Genomic DNA, 19349 nt, shown 5'->3' with positions numbered 1-19349 from the left:
GAAACAAAAATCATCAAAAAAGGATTTCTCAAATTAGTTTTGTTTAGTGTTTGTCCTTTTCTTCTTCATCTTCAATTTCTCCGTATCTCCAGACATTAAGGTGTTGATCCTTAGCAGAAGCTTGAGCATAAGTCATAGCAACTCCCCATTCACTGTTATCATTGAAGAATCTATCGAGTGTAGAAAGACCTTGTTGTACAAGTCTAGTGTTAATGCAGACATCTTCAACAACAACTTTAGCGACTTCTCTATCATTAACAGTAGCAACAAACATAGTAGCTTCTTTATTGAAGAAAGCAGAAACAGCAGCAACCATAGAATCAAAATCAACATCTTTTCCTCTAACAAGTGTCTTAATACCAGCAAGAGCAATTGATTTAACAGTAACTTCAATCTTTTCTTCCTCTTCTTTAAGTGGCTTTAATTTATTCTTACCACAAACAATAACTACACCAGTATCAATACATTTAACAACATTAGCAGTTGGAACAGCCTTAGTAATAATAGCTCTATATTGAACTCCTTTAATTTCAACAATACATTTTTGTCCATCTTTTTGTTCAACTGATCCTTTGCTGCATTTCTTCAATTTGTTACTTAATTCATCAATGAACTTAGCATCAGCAGCTTTTTCATAATAATAAATCATTGATCCATCAAAACCAGTAATATAAACATTCTTTCCTTCACCAAATTTAATTTCTCTGTGAACTTCTTTAACAACTTTAACTGGTCTAACTGGTTGTGGTTTAGTTTCACCATCTTTTTTAGCTCCAACAAATTTATAAATACCTTCTTGGTTTTCTTTCAATTCAGCAATATTTTCTGGGATATCTCTTCCAGCAAATTGGGCATATGCTTTTCCTAAAACAACATCACAAAGATCAAACTTCTTAGTAAGAATATCAACAGAGAAGTTTCCTTTGAAGAATTCTCTAAAATCGACAGTAACTTCATTAAGTCCAAAGAGGGATCTTACAGCTGCTTTTGACTCTTCATTGAATTTCTTAAGTTCTTCATTTTCATCATCTCTTGGAATTCTACAATGTGAAAGGAATACAGTCATTCTACAATCCTTTTCTGGAATGTAAATAATATATTTGCATACATTAATAACTCTTTCAACAATACAATTGAAACTGTTGTTAAGGAAAACATCTTTAATTGACTCTCTCTTTTCTGGTGGATATTGAGTAACAGCCTTTTCTTTATATTCTCCTTTTGGTGTTTCAGTAAGAAGTTTGTAATCAAATGATTGATAGAATTCATCATGTGACTTTTCTAAAAGAACAAGTCCTTCTTTAATTAATGTAACAGCAACATTCTTTCCAGAGGCATATACATCATAGAAGATTTCTTCAATAGTTTTTTCTTCTTTAGTGAAACTTCTTCTGTAACATTCTTTAGCTTCAAACTTCTTTCCAACAAGAAGTTTTCTAAGACATTCCTTAATTCTGAATTGAACAAGGTCGTTAAATTCCTTGTTATTCTTTTTGAAGACTGGTCTAACAGATGCAAGATGAATATCATAAACTTCTGTTCCTTTCTTAGCTTTGATATGATTTCCGATAGAAATAATTTCAGCTCCTGAAATTACTTTAGCATTCTTCTTTCTGTCTTCAAGTTCCTTTAATCTTTGTTGTCTTTTAGCAATAAGAGCATCTTCAGCAGCTTGATCAAATTCAGTCCATCTAGCTTTCTTTTCTTTTTTAGCTTCTTTCTCAGCAGCTTGATATTTTTGTTTAATTTCTTCAGTAGCAGTTTCTAATTTATTACATACAACAAATCCTGATTTCAATAATTCTTCTGCAATATCTTTCTTTTCAACAGAAACTTCAGCATAAACAAAACGTGAAGTAGTTTCAATAACTTTAACTGTTACATCTCTTTGATTGAAATATCTGTTGATATATTTCATAGCCTCTTCAGCATCTTCATCAAATTCAAATTTACCTTTCTCAGTATTGAATCTAAGCATTTGATTGACTCCATATAATACTGCCTTGAATCTTCTTCTATTATTGTCTTCAATAATATAATGTGATGGTGCTTCAACTCTCTTGATATGTCCATGAACAGTTTTTCCTTTTAATTCACTAATCTCTTTTTCATTAAAGAATACATTTTCTGGTCTCTTCATTGCAACCTTAGTCATGTCGTCATTGTGGATGCCTTTATGTAATTCTTTTGCTTTTTCTTCTGCGGCACGGTATTGAGCAAAATCTTTTCCTTTAACCTTTAATGAAGCATATCCATTTTCAATTAAAGTACATACAATATTTTCCTTTCCAACAAATGGAACCACTGCCTTTGGAATACCTTCATGTTCTGAGACAACTTCAAATTTAATTTCTTTACCAGTGACCAATTTTTTTCTTAATAACTCACTACATTCATATGCAAATGCTTCTTCTTTCTTTTGTTTTGTATCATATCTGGGAGATCTACATAAGCTAATACAACGGTACTCTTTTGTCGTCTTTCTTAGCTGACAAGACAAGGCTGTTGTTAGACTTTACTTTAGCAACAAAAGCAGTGAAAGTTTTCTTTTCTTTCTTTGGTTCACTCTCTGGTTTCTTTTCAACCTTCTTTGAGAGATCCTTCTTTTTGAGTATTTTGTGCTGGCATTAAATGGTGATGTGAATAAAATTCCAGTTCAGTTTCTTGTATTACTAGGGTTCCTTATCAGATTCATAACTCCTTATTAATATACTTATTATATTTTATGGTTCTTCTTCTTATTGTTTCTAATTTTTTTAAAATGTTGACGTGTCTATCTTCTAGAGGTTATAAATATAAATAAATCCTTTCTTGAACCATTACCTATTTCTTAAAAAACAAAAATAATTGACTAAAAATCAGTTCAATCTATAGTATTGTCTTTCGACATTTTATTTTTTTCCTTTTTTGTCCATTGCTAATTTCTTCGCTTTCATTGGTCCAATAACACCATTTAATTTATAACGAGTTTGATTTGTCAATTTTTTGACAAACTTTCTTTCAGGATGCCACATTGGATTTTTTGGATTAATTGATGGCATTTTTAAATTATTTAAGTCTGGCTCTTGTTGTGAGTTACCTCCCCAAATGTTCGTGTATTTTGTTTTATGCCCTACAGGTTTTGTTTGTGAAATTTTTCCTGTTTCAATTAATTTTGTTACCTCTTTCTGAACTGCAACATCTCTTTTTGTAGGTTTAGTTGTTGTGTGTTTTTTAGGGGCAATAACTTTGGTATCAATTCCTTTATCTTCAAACAACTCAAAGTCACCAGCAACTATCGTTCGGTTTTCAGTTTTTTTCTTCTCTTCGATTGGTTTTTCTGTTTCAATTGGTTTTGGTTCACTGATTGTTATTGGTTGGTGACTTGATACAATTCTTCTTGGCATTTATCTTGAGATTTAAGTTATATTATCTGTTCAACCCTTTATATAGTAATTCAATAGTATTTTGTAAATATCCTTATAGTTTTGATTTATTCTATAATTTTTTAAGATTACGATTTTTTTGTTTATTCTAATAAAAATAAGGAACCATCATAACACTAATAGTTAATTAATCTCAAAAAACTGAGAATTTGACAACCATCAATCTTAGAACTTCAAACAGCTACTTATAAATTATAATAAAAGATTTTAAAAGGTAACACAGATGGGAGCTTTTATATCATCATATAATAACTCTAACCAACAACAAGAATTAGAAAAGATTGTATACCCTGAAATTGTTGGTGTTAAACAAATTGATCATTATTCAAAAAAATTAATTTTTATTCTTAAAATTCAATTTGAAGAAGAGTTAGAAGAAGGTCAGTGTCAAAGTTTTAAACAAAAACTAGAAGAAACAGTCAAACGTATTGGAGTAGAGTCTCAAGAAACTCATCTCCATCAAACTATCAGCAAGTATGACTATATTAATTTTCTTGAATTTCAAGAGTATACTAATTATCTTCTTACCCGGAATATATCAGAAATAAATGAATACTCTGAAGAAGTCATTAACAATCAAATGAACTTAATTGAAAATGAAATATTTATTACTCAATATAAAAAAACTCATGAATTAAAGTTGTTGAATAATTATAATGAATGGATGAATCAATACAAACAAGAAATATTATATTCTGTTGCATGGAAATCTTTTTTAAAAGGTTCTTACAAAAAAGAAGCAACATATCAAGAATTTCTTCGACACTGTATTTATTCTATTCTTAAAGAAAAAAAAGTTGAAGATAACAATACAAAAGGATTGTCACAAAGAAAACTACCATCACCCTATTCATTAGGAAATTCTCAAATGTCCAAAGGCACTATTGTTAAACAAATTAACTTATTAAAACATAACCGAGAACTTCAAAGCTCTGTTGAGGAACTTGTTAAATACGATACAGAAAATAAACATGAAAAAGAATATGAAGAATTAATGAAGAAAATATTGTTTGTTTTGTTCTTAATAATATAATGTAAAAAATATTTATGAATAATTTAGTTCTGAAATACCTACTCTCTCAGAAGTACTTCCACTGGATAAAATTATCAAATCATTTCACTACTTGTTTGAAAATAATATCAAATCATCTACAGTTGTTATTGATTTTCTTAAATATTTAATCTCAAATTATAAAAATTTTTATCCAATTGGAACTCAAAAATTTCAACAAGCAATAGATTCATGTAATGGAAATATTTTCCAGATGAAAAAAGTTCTCAACAAATTTCTTTCTTAAAAATTAACATTATTTCTGTTAATAAATCATGACTTTATTTACATTTTGTCAATTTGTAAAAAATAAACTTCTGCGAAAATATTAATACAAATGACACGTTATCAAAAACAAATACAAAAGGTCAATTTCTTGGTAATAACGAGAGGCAAAATGTTTCATCAGATAATGAACTTCTTTTAAACTTTTTCTAATTCACTAAGAAAAGAGATTATAATTTATCAGATATAATAAATTAATAATGAACAAAGTCATAGAATTAATCTCTTCTATATTTTGGAATTTTCCTCGTACTTGTTTGACTGGTTTTATGTTTAATTTTGCATCCTATTTTTATTGGCTAGTTGTTCCATTGAAATGTGTTGATATGGGTGGGTCTACATTAGATCTTTCCTTATTACAGGCAACTGCTTTTGTTATTTATTCTATTATTTCTCCTATTTGTGGTAAGTTGGGTGATAAGTTTAATCCATATATTCTTATTAGGATAGCAATGTGTTTCTTTGTTGTTGCTGTAGCAATTATTCTTATATGGCCAAATACATTTTTTGTCCTTTATATCTCAGTCGCTATTTGGCCATTTTGTACTGCTTTCTTTTGGCCAGTAACTACAGGAACAGTAGGATTTGAAGCACCTCTAGGGTGTGAGAATAGAAACACTTCATTATATCAAGTTTCATGGTCAATTGGTAAAGCTCTTGGATTTTTATTTGGGGGAATGTTAAAAGGAGCTTTAGGAACTAATGCGTTATACATTTGTATTGCAATTGTAGCTATAAACATAATATTATATCCATTTACTCATCCAAAACGAATTAGAGAGAAAATAAAACAGATGAAAAAACAGAAAACAAAACCTAAAGAGGTAAGTGATATTCCAGTAGAAGTTACAGTTCATCAACAAGATCCACATGAAATAAATGTTCCAGTAGAAATGGTAAATTCAATTCCTTCAGAATTACAAGGTAATAAACCATCATCTGAAATACAAATACATGAAGAAACAAATAATATAAATGATATCAAAGTTAAATGGAATGTAAATGATTATAAAAATAAAACTTATATTTATCTTGGTTATGTTATGCAACTTGGTGTTTATGGCACTTCGGCAATTCTTTCTAATTCATATGTAACTTTAGCTAAAGATAAAGATATTACTATTCCATTTGGACAAAACCCTGTTGAAATGTATATTGGTATTATTTTTTTCTGTTATTTTATTGCTCAAACTCTTGTAATGGCAATAATGTCTTTTTCTACATTCTGGATTTACATGAGAAGTTTACTTTTATTATTCCAATTCTTCTATTTAATGTTTTTGATTACACTAGGTCTTTCTGCTCAACCATATGTTAATTGGTTTTTAGCTTTTATGGGTGGTTTAGCTGGTGGATTTGCATATCAAACATCAACATATTATTCTATGAGAGCAAGTGAATCAAGTAAGTCAATGTTTATGGGTATTAGTGAATGTGTTGGAGGTTTAGGAAATGCGTTATTACCTTTAATAAGTGGATTATTATGTACTTCTATGAATAATAATTATATTCAAATTTACATTGCAATTGTAGTGATTTTATTATGTTTAATCATTGAAGAAATAGTATATTATATTGGTTATGGAATTAATAAAAGAAGACAAGCAAAACGAGCTGATCCAACTAAAGATTATCATCAATACCAAGAAGAAAACAAAAAAAATACAGATTGTTCAATTGAACTTACTCAAAATTAATTCTTATTTTTTTCTTCTTTCGCTTTGACTTTGTTTTTTGTAATAGAAATTTCTAATGGAAAGAATAAGTTATGAATTAAAATGTATGAGAAATAAAAGTACTGTTTCATATGATAATTCAGTTCACTTACTTTTTTTCTCTTCTTTTCTAAGAATATTATAAACGAAAACAAAGTATTGTTCTCGCTCTTAACTATTCTATTAAATAGTTTTTTTCAGAACCTATTCTTTAAATATTGATACGTATAGTTTTATTTTATTATTTTAAATACAATTAATTTTTTTCTTTCAATTTTTAAGTTCAAATTAATTTCATATTTTAATGTTTTAAAATTAAGAAAAATAAATTAAAAATAATATGAATTTTGTTGTTTATCTTATCTTATTCTTCTTCTTATTATCTTCTTTTATTTTTTTTCTTTATTTCTCTTTCTTTACATATACCTTTTACATACCTTTCTTTCATTTTCTTCTTGTAAAGTGATGAACTTATGACAATAAAGAAAGAATCTAATTACTTTTAATCAAGAACAACAAAATGTTTGTTTTCATCTGTCTTGATATTCTTTTGTTGTAATTGAGTGTCTGTCAAATAATATCTCCTATGTTATTAACAGAGTCATAAATAAAATTAAGAAGTATTGATTTATTTTTTGTAAGTCTGGAATAATGACTTAATCAATAAAAGAAGGACTGGACCAAAGAGAGGAAGAAGACAAGCAATTTTATGTTCTATTGGGAAGAAGAGAATTGCAAAGAAATCTTCTGAATAAGCAACTGTATGAGCCTCTGCCATTAAATCTTGTGACTTAGAGAAAGCAGAGAAAAGGTCTTGAGAAAGGAGTATTTGATTTAACTGAGGTGGAATGGAAGTGGCTTTATCTGCTAATGATTTAGGAAGGGGAACAAAAATCTCTTCTTTAGTAATTTCTTCAAAAGAATGAATAAGAGAAATCGTTGTATATAATTGTTCTACTGTTAACTGCCTCATAACATTATCCAATTCTAATGAAAGGAATCCGTTTGAATGAGAATAATCAGTGACAATTAATGGATTTTTAATTGTAGGAATTTCTAATATATGTCTGAAGTAACCTACAACTGATTTTTCCACATAATTTAATGGACCAGTTGCTTTGTAATTTTCGAAATGTAAGTGAGTGATATTTGATGAAAGTAATAAATTAAATCGATATAAACAATTCATGTCAGCATAATTTAATTCTGTTGAATGTTGCTTTTCTGTTATAGAAGTGAAACGATAATGAAGTGGGAAATAGGACTGAAGTTTATTAATAATTTTTAAAATATTTGTTTGATAAATACTGTTTTCACTTGATAACGTAAAACACCAATCTGATATTTCCCTTGAATGTAATACTTTTGGAGGAAATTGTGGGAAAAGTTCAAGCAATAACTCTGATAATATATTAACATTATTGGAAGTATATTTTAATGTTCGTTCATTAGAAATATATAATTTTGATTCATGTTTGTTTTCTTCTACCTCAACATTATATTGGCCAGGAACTTCAGTTGATATGAAACCAGAACAGTAAACAATTATTTCTGCTGATTTTAACTTTAATTGATCACAAAATAATGAAGGTTTAAGATGAAAAATAGGTTTAATATTTGAAGGATTATTCATTTTGTCTATTGTAAAAGAATATCTATCATTTCCAATTAGCCAAACAACAAATGGAATCATAACGAGGATAATTGAAAATATGAGGATTAATGTGATTACTCTTCTCTTCATAATTTAATCTGTTTTTTTATTTTATTTTTATTTTTTATTATTTAATTTTTTGTTATTCATGAATTATTATGTTATTAAGAACGTTTTTTTTTCTTTCCATTTAAAAGAACTTATAAAAAGTTTTCAAAAACAAAAAGACAACTCTCTGGAATTCAACTAGAAAATTCTCTTTACAACTCAAAACAACAGAAGTCTTTTTTCAAATTAAACTTAAAAAATCTTTAAAATTCAAATCTGTTCATTTCAAATAAAGAGATGTATACCAGTGGAAAATGTTTTCTATTTGGATTAATTGCAATAATTCTTCCACCCATTCCAATACTAATAATGAGAAAATTTAAAAAAGAATTTTGGATTAGTTTAGTTCTTTGTTTATTACTTTGGGTACCAGGTATTATTTACGCAGAGTATTATATTTGTAATCATTTTAGGACATATGCAATTACTCATTTTGACTTCTAGTCTAATTTAGTTTTATCATTATTTGTTTATTATAATATTCATATTATATATTGAATTTTTTATTAAATTAAATATAAAAAAAAAGAATGGATAAAGAATAAAAATAATAAACTGATTAAAAATAAATAACATACTTAAATTTTCTTTATTGATTGAATTTATCTTCTTTTATTAACTTAAATGAATAATAAAACAAACAAAATTATTCATTAAAGACCTTTGAAGGTTTGAATTAAAAGGAAGTATTGCTTTTAAATACAAAAGAATTTAAACCCTTTTCTAAAAACTAATTATTTCATAAATTTTTTATTTGATGTATTGCCATTTAAAATGTTGGTGTTTAATTTTTCTATCATTTATATGTCCACCAATACCAATAGTAATTATGAATAAATGTTCATTACCAGTTTATATAAATATTATTTTAACTCTTTTCTTCTGGTTGCCTGGAGTAATTCATTGTTTAGTCTTTATAGGAACTCATTACAAGAAATGGTATATATCCAATCTTGATTTTAATTCATTGTAATACATCATCAATTTATTTATTATTTCTAATTTAAAATGAACAAAAGGATTTGTAAATTAAAATTTGTTTCAATTAAAAAAATTTATTCATCCTCTGCATCTTGAGAATTAGCATCTTCAGTAGTGTCTTCATTTTCTTCGATTTCTTCTTCTTTAGAAACAACACATGGATCCCTTTTTACTACACAAGATCCTCCTTCAGATTCAATTTGTGCTTTAATAGCTGCAACTGCAGCATACATAATTTCCATTCCTTTTTGTCTTTCAGGAAGAGTAAGGAATAATACATACAATGGAGATGAAACTAATTTAATAACTAACCCTGAATCACCTGCACTTTCTACACCTTTTAATAATGCTCTTTTAACTGATTCAACTCCTCCAATTGCAAAACAGCTTACTTCAATATCTGCACGGAATTTTAATGGTTGAATAGTCATATAATGTGAAATAGTTTGATGTAATGCATCTAATATATTAGTTGGAATTTTATAAGGTTCAAAAACATCAGGTTCAGTTAAACTCTTTCTAAAAGCGTCATGAAGAGTACCATATTTTTTAGCTAATGGCCATCCAAACATAGTATATAATTCTTCCATTGAAATATCAGCTTTTTTTGCAATTAATCTCATAATTAAATGTGCTTCTTTATTTTTTGTATATCTTGTAAGAAATGCTGATTTTTCTTCTGGAGTTGTTCGTTTTAATGAAAGATCAATAAATCCACTTTCAGAATTTACACGAATAACTGTAGCAACTTCTTCTTTTCCAACACGTGTTAGACGAGTTTGTTTATATCTTTTTCTTGATAATTCTGACATAGGAATCATACCTTGAATATCATCATATTCTTTTAATGCAACGTATGTTCCCATCTCACTTGAAGATACTACAGTAACTAAACAAAGATCATCTTCATTAGGAAATTTTTGTTCTAACATTCTACAATGTAATTTAGGATTATCAATATCAGGTGCACTCATTTCTAATAAAGTTCTTTTTCTTTTTGAGTTTTAAAAAAGAGGGTTTTTTTAATTGAAATTCTTAAGAAATATTTTTTTTTTCTTTATAAATTTTAAATTTTATAAAATTATTAAATTACATTTCTTTCATCAGTTTTCTCATAATGGAAAGACTTTAAATGATGTTCTCCTTCATAATAATGCACATACCTGCATATAAAATTACAATTCTTATTTTCTCGATTAATAATTAGTGTTCCTGTAATATCACCAACAATAAATTCTTTAATATTTATTGTTTCTTTTAGATTTAAATTATAAAAATTAAATTTTTCCATATGAATAGTTATTGGCTCTCTTCCAATACCTCTAAAACTCATTTCTCCTTTTTCTATTTGTATTATTACAAATGTTGGATAACAAATTGAAATATTATTTATTTGTAAAACTACTTTTCTTGATACAAACCATCTATCAGGAAGATGAAGACTAATAAGAGTAGTGAGATCAATAGGTAGTTCTCGTTTATAATTTGTCTCATTTTTAATAAAATTAAAATGACTTTTATCATTAAGAACTTTTAAAGTTGTAATACATGATATGTCAAGAGTTCCTTTACATTCACAATTATCTAAAATAAATCGAGTTAATTGAGATGAACCAAATTGAATAAAACATTTACACCTTGACAATGAGAGTTGAATTAAAGATGTTGGAAGTATAATATCCGATGTTGCTAAATCAATAATTAATGTTTTTAAATTAATTAAGTTAGAGAAATCATTTTTTCTTTGTCTTGTTTTATTACTAAATAATATTTCTGCTCGTGAAATATTTTCTGTAATGATATGATTAATAACAGGATCAATTAATTTAAATTGAACAGAATCATAAATTTCAACTGGTGTTGGACTTATTCTATAACGACATATATTTTGTGAAGGAAAACAAATAATATGTTGTGATAAATCATTCCATAACTTTTTACCAAATAATGCAATTGACATGTTTGTAGGTTTTTTATTTAATAAAGATCCTATAATATTTTCATTACATATTGAATGAAATACAATTGAAATTGATATAACTGAATGACATGTTTTTTTTCTTTCTTCATTATTTGTTTGAACAATACCACATAATAATTCAAATGAACTTTCATCATTTAAATAACAAATTATTCGTTGAACTGATTCAATGTTAATAATTGAATGAATTAATTCAACGGTAACTGAACTATCAACAATAACTTTTTGTAATTTAGTATAATTAATATTTGATAATGAAATAATATTTGCAATCATTTTATTAACATGAATAGATCTTACTTTATTTCCAAACCATTTTTTTGAAAATATACCAAATCCTAAGTGTTCGTTCCAACATTCAATTTCAAAGTTATCAATATTTTTTAATTCAACTCTTTTTGGTATTACATGTGGTTGATTAAAATAAATTGTTTGTAATTTTGGAAATATTTTAATAATTGTTTGAAATGGATATTTCTTGGTTAATTGATATGGATGAATATATACTGAAACAATTGCTATTTGACATGATTTTGATACACTTTCAAATTTCATTATTTCATATAAATTTGGGAGATAAAACAATACATTTCTAAGGAACAGATTTTCTAATCTACATTTATTCATGAACTTTATAACTCTATTCAGTATTTTATTTAGTTTAACTATTTTGTTTTATTTTAATTTTTTTTTTGATGTTAAAAAGAAAAACAAATTAAAATAACTTAATATAATATAAATAAAGATTGTTTATTGCACTTTTCACTTTTATTTTAACTCATTAATTCTTCTCTCATTACTTTAAATAACCCATTCATTAAATCATTAACTGTTTGTGGAAGAATTCCATCTTTTCCATAATCCATTAAACGAATAGGTTCTCCATTTAATTTTTTAATTATTGGAAATCTTTGATGACTAGGTTCATTAATAAAAAATTCAAAGCCATATTGTAAATTTTCTATTTCATCATTTAATCTAGTTTTTACATATAAATATTCATTGTCTATTTCATAATAAAAAAATGGATTTTTTAAACAATACAAATGAAGTTGAGTAAAGAATTCATCAAATTTTGGATATGAATTTGGAATAGTTGGGATAGATGACATGTCTATTGACTTTTCTACTTCTTCTTTAAATATTTCTCTTTTTTGTTGATTTAATTCTTCAGAATGATTTTCTGATTTCTTTCTTGGTACAGTAGAAACGGAACCAATTGCTTTGGACTGAACTTCTTTAATAAAATTTTGTGGAAAATTCTCAAGACGCAAATCAATTCCAGGTACTGGTGTTGGTGTGGAACCAACAGAATGTTGTTGAATACTTATAGGTCGTGGAGTAGGTGCAACCTGATTTACAGTTGGTGTGTTTACATTAATTGTTTTTATTGGTTCAACTACACGTGTATGAGGACTTGGAGTAGTTTCCATTAATGATGGTTTAGCAGTGATTGGTTGTTGTATGTGTTGAGGAATAACAGAAGGAGATTGTGTAGGTAAAGGAGAAGGAGGAAGATCTTCAATTGGACCTTGTTTTACAGTTTTTTGATAAATAAATTTATTTTGTACAGATGAAGGAATTTGAGGTTTTTTTTCTTCATTAATGATTGGAGGACGAATTTCTATTGGTTGTTGTTGTTTACTGATTATTTTTCCAAACATTTGAGGTTGTGGTTGTTCAACTTTTATTGTTGGTTGTGGAATTCCCATTCCCCTTACAGTTGCTTGTTGTGCTAAACGCATTCCTGTTGTGGTTGGTCTTGCATACGTTGTCCTCATCATTGGAGTTCTGGGGATACTCATTTGAGGATTGCCAACCATTGTAGGTGTTATTCCACGTGCTTGCATTACTTGTCCACGAGACATAGGTTGTGGTACAGGACGTATTGCAATTCCGCCATGACCACGAAGTCCCATATTTTGTTGTTGAGACACTATATTTTGTCTTGTCATATCTAGACTTTGTGGTACAGCAAATTGTTGTCTTGCACCCATCGGTTGAATAACCTGAGCTTGTTGATTTATTTGTGAAAGATTTAATGCCCCCATTTGTTGGGTTCGTTTAATATTTGTTGGAATATGTAAATTTGTTTGGATTGGAATAGGGAAATTATTACCCAAAGGCATAGTTGGAATACCTACTGGTCTTATTTGTGAGGTGGTTGGTATATGACCTTGACCAAGATTTGGGGTGGTTATTGGTATTCCAGCACTTACAACCATTGGAAAATTTGGTGGATAACTAACAGAATTACCTTGAGTTACTCCAGTAACTATGTGTGGAACTCTCTGTCCATTTGTAACCTGAATAAAATTTAAGGTTTGCATTTTTCCATTAGGACTAAACTGAGGATTATTGTTTGGTGGGAACCGACTCATATTTTTAATAAATTAACTATATAGATTTTGTTTTTATGAAATAATAAAGATACAACAGTTATATATAACAAAAAAGATAATGAAAAACAAAAATAAAAGAAATCTAAAAAAATAAAACCCTGATGATTAATATTAGACGTGCAACAGTTTGATTTCTTTTTAATGGTATTATCAGTGAAGATTATATTAGAAATATTTATTTTCTTTTAGCCAGAAGACCTTCCTAAACTTCAAGGTGCTAATTTGATTAATTTAGCAGAAAATTATACAATGAAATATTATTATTACCATCTTCTTCTTTGGCCATCTATTACATATTTGGCAGAAAGTGTTGATGGTAAAGTAGTGGGTTATGTTTTAACAAAGATGTTTGTCATTTTTATTTCACCTACAAAGAAATTATTTTTATAACCACTCATTTATAGGGACGAAGATTCAACAATTCCTTTTGGTCATATCACTTCAATTAGTGTATTAAGGTCATACAGAAGATTAGGAATAGCAACAAAATTACTACGTGCTGCAGAAAATTCTATGATTGAATGTTTTGGTGCAGAGTATGTTACTCTTCATGTACGTGAAAGTAATAAACCTGCTCGTCATTTGTATGAAGTAACAATGGGTTACAAACAACATTCTGTTGATAGAAAATATTATAATGATGGAGAAGATGCTATTGTAATGCGCCATTATTTAAACATTAGTAATCTATCTAATCCAGATGCTTCTTCAGACATATTAGATGTTTGGAAATCCAAACATCTTGTTTCAACCCAAGCGTAATTTAGCTTCATTAAAAATAGTGTTTTTATAATATTTTTATTATTTAATTATTATTTAACAAAAATAGAAAATAAAAATCTTCATTTCACTTCAGATATTAATTCAAATCCTTTTTATATAGAATAATAAGGAAGTATCTCCGAAAGTACAATTTGTTTTCATTTCTATTATTTAAACATGGTTAGAAACACAATCTAACATTATGAGTACTCAACTTACTCCACTTAGAAATAAAATTATTTCAGAAGTTGTAAAATGTTTTAAGAGTGGTAGATTTATTGAAGACATTGATAAATTACCTGCAATTCTTACTGGTGGAGACGAATGGAAACCAACGTCTAAATTTGTTCGTTCAAGAGAACAAGAAGAAAGTATCTATAGAGAAAAAGTTTTGTCTGTCCTTGGATTTGTTGATGGAGAGTATGATGATACAACACCACTCCATGTTTATGCACAAAAGGCATTAGAAAGAACTTCATTAGATGAACCAGTTTTTGGTATTTCACAAAAAGGATGTAATAAATGTCATTTTAATGGTTATTTTGTTACACAATCTTGTGAAGGATGTACATCTCGTCCATGTTCTGTTAATTGTCCAAAAAAGTGTATTTCATTTGGAGAAGATGGACGAGCTTTAATTAATCAAAATGATTGTATTAAATGTGGAAGGTGTTTCAAATTTTGTCCATATGGTGCAATCATCCATAAATCAATTCCTTGTGTCAAAGCATGTCCTTGTGGAGCAATGTTAGATTCTCCAGAAGGAGTTAAAACAATTGATTTCGAAAAATGTATTAATTGTGGAGGTTGTATGAGAGCTTGCCCATTTGGAACAATTCTTCCACGTAGTAATCTTATTGATGTTTTAAAAATACTTCCAACTAAGAAAGTTGTTGCTTGTCCAGCACCATCTATTGCAGCTCATTTTGGTAAATATGATTTATCTTTAGTTTCAGGTGGATTAATTCAACTTGGATTTACTTCTGTAGAAGATGTTAGTTATGGTGCTGATTTATGTGCATTAAATGAAGCAAAAGAATTTGAAGAACGTATTGTTAAAAATAAAAAAGATTTTATGACAACTTCTTGTTGTCCTGCATATATTAATGCTATTAATAAACACATGCCAGAATTACAAGAAAATGTTTCTCATACTCCTACTCCAATGCATTTTGCTACTCAAACAGTCAAAGACAGAGATCAAGAGACTATTACAGTTTTTATTGGTCCATGTAATGCTAAACGATGGGAAACATTAAAAGATTCTACTACTGATTATTGTCTCACATTTGATGAAATATTTGGTCTATTTGAAGGAAGTGGAATAGATTTAAGCAAAGTACAACCATACACTTTTGTTGATAAAGCACACAAAGAAGGTAAGATCTTTGCTGTAAGTGGAGGAGTTGCATCTGCTGTAGCATCTTTACTTCCAAAAGAAATACCAGATGGAGTAATTAAACCAGTAATCATTGATGGATTTTCACAAGAAAATTTCAAAAGATTAAAGAATTTCAAAAAGAATATTACTGGTAATCTTGTCGAAGTTATGGTTTGTGAAGGAGGATGTGCGTATGGACCAGGATGTCCTGGACTAAATACACCAGCCACATCTGCTAAAATTAAAATAGCTGTAGATAAAATGGAAGCTCATCCAGAAGGAAGATGGGTTGGTTTACTAAATTCCCAAATTAAGCCAATTAAAGTAGAAAATTAATAATCAATTTAATACTTTTTGAAAATTAATTATGAAAAAAAAAATGAATAAAAAGTAAGAAAATTCTTGAGTATTAATTAATTTGAAAGTATTAATGAAAGTTACACCATTATCATTAAAACTTGTAATATATTTTTTTCTTGTTAACAGTGTACAGTTTTCAATAGAGTTCTCTTGTTTGAACAATTTATTTTAAATTAAATAATTCAATATTAACTTATATAGATAATATTCCAATTATTAATTTATTTTTCATTAACAATTATTCTTCTTTAACAGACGAATCAATTCAATATGACTCTCTTGCACATTCTGTTATTAAAATGACTATAGGCCCAATTATTGGGTTTTTTTTACAACCAATTATAGGTGCTCTTAGTGATCATGCTTCATTTAGCTATGGAAGAAGAAGACCAATAATGATTTTAGGACTTGGTATTTGGTTTATTGGAAGTTTTGGTACTTTAATTAGTTCTATTTATCCATTACTTCCTGTAACTCTAAAAACAATAAATGTTAATGAACTAAATGGATTAAGTCTTTGTGATGGTTTATTTGTTATCTTTCAAATTATTGTTGCAATTGGAATCAATTTAATTCAAGTCTCATATCGTTCATTTGTATTAGATCAATTTGATTGGATTGATCAAACACGAGTAACACTAATTGGTTCTGTAATGTTAGGGTTAGGTAATATTATTTATTATGGAATAACTTCAATTATTTGTTTAATATATTTAACACAACCAAATCATGACAAAATATTTTTAACAAAAGCACGTTTAATAACAACCTTTTGGTTAAATGTGATATCGTTATTTGTTATGCCAATAACAGTTTATTTATTCTGTCATTTTGTTAATGAATCACCATATCCATCTGGTAATATTTTATTTAAAGAACATATTCAGAATATCTGGACTTCAATAAAACACATTAATAAAAATATGTGTTTAATTCTTATTGTAGTATTTGTTGGTTGGTTTGCATGGACACCAATTAAAGAAAATACACAATTGTATTTCATGTATTATGTTTTTGAAGATAAACAAGACTTATCATTCCTTTATTTCAATTTCAATAGACTTTTGTTTGGAATTACTGTTGTAATAACTGGATTGATTCTGTTTATTATTAATAAAAAACCTATTCTTACAATGTTTTCTTTTAATATTATAACTGGGTTATGTGCTATTATTTATTATATCCCACGTTCATCATTTAAGAATGATACTTTACAATATTTTGTTTCACTTTTACCTCTTATCTTTTCTGGGTTATGTTATTGTCAATTAACTTCTTTACCATATGCTTTAACAAGAAAAGTAGTAAAAACTGATGACTTTGGATTTTTTGTAGGATTGGTTAATAATTCATTAACTCTTTCTCAGTTATTATCACAACTTATTTCAATCATTATTAATATTTCAATAAATAAAGACTCTAATGATTCTTCAGAATCTATTAATCAATACCATACTAATTATTATATGTTTATTGTTTGTCCTACTTTTCTTCTTTCTGGAATATCAAGTTTATTATTTATATTTGTTATTAAAACACCAGATCAAAATAGTAAAGCTATGGACCAAAATGAAACTACTCAACTCATGAAATAATTTAATTCTTTTTTTTTTGTTACCTTATTGTTTAATAAAAAATTATTCAATTAAAATACAGTGATAACAGCATGAAATAAACCTGGAAAATAACATAATAATGTAAGAAAAATATTCGCAATAAAGTCTGCACAAATACCACATCTACAATAAACAGCAACAGGTGGACAAATAATAGATAATACAAGAGATTTATACCATTTCATATCTAAATAATTAATTATCAATTTCTAGTTTTCGCTGATTGTAGAAGAGACAAAATATTTCAAAAGAGACATTAAACGAACTTTTTAACTCAATATTTTTAAAAGAAAATTTCTTTTAAAAGGAAAAAGAAACCTCTATTCATTCAATTAACCCTAGAATCTTTTTCTTTTTTATTCATAATGGACTTTTTCATTCAACAATTCCCTAAAGTAGAATTACATTCTCATTTAAACGGATCTATTAGAGAAGATACTCTTAAGATGTGGCACCAAAATGCTAATATTACTGAGTTAATTGATTCTATCTTATCTCCAGAAACATCTTGTGAAGAAGCGTTATCTAATTGTTTTAAATCATTTGATTTAATTTATGAAGCCACAAACTCATTAGAAAGAATTAAAATTTTAGCAATGCAAGTTCTTGAAGATTATGATAACGATAATACTATTATTGCTGAAATAAGAACAACACCAAGAAAGTTAGAAGGTCATAGTCAAAGAGATTATATTGATACTGTAGTTAATGCTTTTGAAGATTATATTAAACAGAGAACTAAAACAACTCCATTCTATCCTTATTTAATTCTTTCTATCAATAGGTCTAGATTAAATGATGCAAATGAAACTATAGAATTGGCATCTGAATATCAAAAGAAAACACCATTTGTTAGAGGTATTGAATTGAGTGGAAACCCATTCAAAGGGACATGGAAAGAAATTGTACCATTGATGGAACATGCAAAAGAATTAGACTTACCAATCACAATGCATATTGGAGAAAAGGTTGATGATGAAGAGTGTGTTAAATTAATAGAATGTTATCCGTTACGTGTTGGACATGGAATATTTTTAAATAAAAAAGCAATTGAATTAATGCACGAAAAAAATATTGGGTGTGAAGTGTGTTTAACAAGTAATATGGTTTCAAGAAGTATAAAAGGATATGATAAACATCCAATGATGAATAAGTCATTGTTCCAAGGAAAGGTATTTATTAGTTGTGATGATAGAGGATTATTTAGGACAAGTATGGTTAATGAAATGAAACGTGCTATTCAAGCATATTGTCATAATAACGAACAAGAAGGAAAAGAGTTTATGAAACAACTATGTTTAGATGGAATCCAATTCTCATTTTTATCATCTGAAATAAAGCAAAAATTAAGAGATTATGTTTTAGGTATCAATGTTTAATTGAAATTCATTATAAATTAAGCAATTTTATTTTTATTATATCTTTATTTATTATAATATTCTTTTTTAATTTAAATAACAACAATTCCTTTTTCAATTCGAAAAAACAAATTATATTACTATTATAATTGAATAACGTTCTTGAGTATTGTAAAGAGGAGTTAACAAGAAATAAATATTCAATGAGATATAGAAGGGTGTCAATAGCAATAAAATATAGTAAAAATGATAAAAGAAATACAATGAAAA

At 27.3% G+C, this 19349-nt stretch overlaps 12 protein-coding genes across 12 annotated transcripts in view, besides 23 other annotated features; 6 read left to right on the top strand and 6 right to left on the bottom strand.

Moving 5' to 3' along the window:
* The window catches only part of EDI_219260 (uncharacterized protein), a gene marked incomplete at both ends in the record, with an annotated part of 2282 nt that extends 127 nt beyond the window's left edge, over positions 1-2155 (bottom strand). The window contains 2 exons of the mRNA XM_001733450.1: positions 1-27; positions 273-2155. The exon at positions 1-27 is cut by the window's left edge and continues 127 nt beyond it. Of these exons, the coding sequence (XP_001733502.1) occupies positions 1-27; positions 273-2155 (1910 nt within the window). The remainder of the gene's footprint in view (positions 28-272) is intronic.
* Positions 2156-2891: 736 nt separating this feature from the next.
* On the bottom strand, positions 2892-3386 carry EDI_219250 (uncharacterized protein; the record flags this gene model as incomplete). The annotated part of the gene is made up of 1 exon (XM_001740229.1): positions 2892-3386. The coding sequence occupies one exon, from the start codon at positions 3384-3386 to the stop codon at positions 2892-2894; it is 495 nt and encodes a 164-aa protein (XP_001740281.1).
* A 224-nt stretch (positions 3387-3610) lies between these two features.
* Positions 3611-3638: a sequence feature (AT_rich).
* Positions 3639-3648: 10 nt separating this feature from the next.
* EDI_219240 (uncharacterized protein) lies at positions 3649-4458 on the top strand (the record flags this gene model as incomplete). The annotated part of the gene is made up of 1 exon (XM_001740228.1): positions 3649-4458. One exon carries the CDS (start codon positions 3649-3651, stop codon positions 4456-4458), a length of 810 nt encoding a protein of 269 aa, XP_001740280.1.
* Positions 3753-3780: a sequence feature (AT_rich).
* Positions 4447-4484: a sequence feature (AT_rich).
* A 111-nt stretch (positions 4485-4595) lies between these two features.
* Positions 4596-4630: a sequence feature (AT_rich).
* A 331-nt stretch (positions 4631-4961) lies between these two features.
* Positions 4962-6458, top strand: EDI_219230 (uncharacterized protein; the record flags this gene model as incomplete). The annotated part of the gene is made up of 1 exon (XM_001740227.1): positions 4962-6458. One exon carries the CDS (start codon positions 4962-4964, stop codon positions 6456-6458), a length of 1497 nt encoding a protein of 498 aa, XP_001740279.1.
* A 249-nt stretch (positions 6459-6707) lies between these two features.
* Positions 6708-6818: a sequence feature (AT_rich).
* A 3-nt stretch (positions 6819-6821) lies between these two features.
* Positions 6822-6894: a microsatellite.
* Positions 6822-6932: a microsatellite.
* A 172-nt stretch (positions 6933-7104) lies between these two features.
* Positions 7105-8220, bottom strand: EDI_219220 (uncharacterized protein; the record flags this gene model as incomplete). The annotated part of the gene is made up of 1 exon (XM_001740226.1): positions 7105-8220. One exon carries the CDS (start codon positions 8218-8220, stop codon positions 7105-7107), a length of 1116 nt encoding a protein of 371 aa, XP_001740278.1.
* Positions 7747-7771: a sequence feature (AT_rich).
* Positions 8220-8277: a microsatellite.
* Positions 8278-8684: 407 nt separating this feature from the next.
* Positions 8685-8875: a sequence feature (AT_rich).
* Positions 8876-9089: 214 nt separating this feature from the next.
* Positions 9090-9110: a sequence feature (AT_rich).
* A 110-nt stretch (positions 9111-9220) lies between these two features.
* Positions 9221-9298: a sequence feature (AT_rich).
* Positions 9294-10193, bottom strand: EDI_219210 (eukaryotic translation initiation factor 2 subunit alpha, putative; the record flags this gene model as incomplete). The annotated part of the gene is made up of 1 exon (XM_001740225.1): positions 9294-10193. The coding sequence occupies one exon, from the start codon at positions 10191-10193 to the stop codon at positions 9294-9296; it is 900 nt and encodes a 299-aa protein (XP_001740277.1).
* Positions 10194-10236: 43 nt separating this feature from the next.
* Positions 10237-10311: a sequence feature (AT_rich).
* EDI_219200 (uncharacterized protein) lies at positions 10304-11827 on the bottom strand (the record flags this gene model as incomplete). Its single annotated transcript, XM_001740224.1, has 1 exon — positions 10304-11827. One exon carries the CDS (start codon positions 11825-11827, stop codon positions 10304-10306), a length of 1524 nt encoding a protein of 507 aa, XP_001740276.1.
* Positions 10448-10506: a sequence feature (AT_rich).
* A 21-nt stretch (positions 11828-11848) lies between the features above and the next one.
* Positions 11849-11892: a microsatellite.
* Positions 11893-11912: 20 nt separating this feature from the next.
* Positions 11913-11944: a sequence feature (AT_rich).
* Positions 11945-11973: 29 nt separating this feature from the next.
* On the bottom strand, positions 11974-13581 carry EDI_219190 (uncharacterized protein; the record flags this gene model as incomplete). The annotated part of the gene is made up of 1 exon (XM_001740223.1): positions 11974-13581. The coding sequence occupies one exon, from the start codon at positions 13579-13581 to the stop codon at positions 11974-11976; it is 1608 nt and encodes a 535-aa protein (XP_001740275.1).
* Positions 13580-13629: a sequence feature (AT_rich).
* A 74-nt stretch (positions 13630-13703) lies between these two features.
* Positions 13704-14364, top strand: EDI_219180 (N-terminal acetyltransferase complex ard1 subunit, putative; the record flags this gene model as incomplete). Its single annotated transcript, XM_001740222.1, has 3 exons — positions 13704-13727; positions 13792-13949; positions 14007-14364. The coding sequence occupies 3 exons, from the start codon at positions 13704-13706 to the stop codon at positions 14362-14364; spliced, it is 540 nt and encodes a 179-aa protein (XP_001740274.1).
* Positions 14365-14386: 22 nt separating this feature from the next.
* Positions 14387-14442: a sequence feature (AT_rich).
* A 124-nt stretch (positions 14443-14566) lies between these two features.
* On the top strand, positions 14567-16081 carry EDI_219170 (uncharacterized protein; the record flags this gene model as incomplete). The annotated part of the gene is made up of 1 exon (XM_001740221.1): positions 14567-16081. The coding sequence occupies one exon, from the start codon at positions 14567-14569 to the stop codon at positions 16079-16081; it is 1515 nt and encodes a 504-aa protein (XP_001740273.1).
* Positions 16074-16135: a sequence feature (AT_rich).
* A 40-nt stretch (positions 16136-16175) lies between these two features.
* EDI_219160 (uncharacterized protein) lies at positions 16176-17700 on the top strand (the record flags this gene model as incomplete). The annotated part of the gene is made up of 2 exons (XM_001740220.1): positions 16176-16257; positions 16307-17700. The coding sequence occupies 2 exons, from the start codon at positions 16176-16178 to the stop codon at positions 17698-17700; spliced, it is 1476 nt and encodes a 491-aa protein (XP_001740272.1).
* Positions 16266-16334: a sequence feature (AT_rich).
* Positions 17695-17758: a sequence feature (AT_rich).
* Positions 17759-18086: 328 nt separating this feature from the next.
* EDI_219150 (adenosine deaminase, putative) lies at positions 18087-19100 on the top strand (the record flags this gene model as incomplete). Its single annotated transcript, XM_001740219.1, has 1 exon — positions 18087-19100. One exon carries the CDS (start codon positions 18087-18089, stop codon positions 19098-19100), a length of 1014 nt encoding a protein of 337 aa, XP_001740271.1.
* A 23-nt stretch (positions 19101-19123) lies between these two features.
* Positions 19124-19179: a sequence feature (AT_rich).
* A 123-nt stretch (positions 19180-19302) lies between these two features.
* Positions 19303-19349: part of a microsatellite that runs on past the window's edge.

This window comes from Entamoeba dispar, genomic scaffold (assembly GCF_000209125.1).
Source record: "Entamoeba dispar SAW760 scf_1105229462807 genomic scaffold, whole genome shotgun sequence".
NCBI lineage: Eukaryota > Evosea > Mastigamoebida > Endamoebidae > Entamoeba > Entamoeba dispar.
This window is presented reverse-complemented; position numbering and strand designations above follow the sequence as displayed.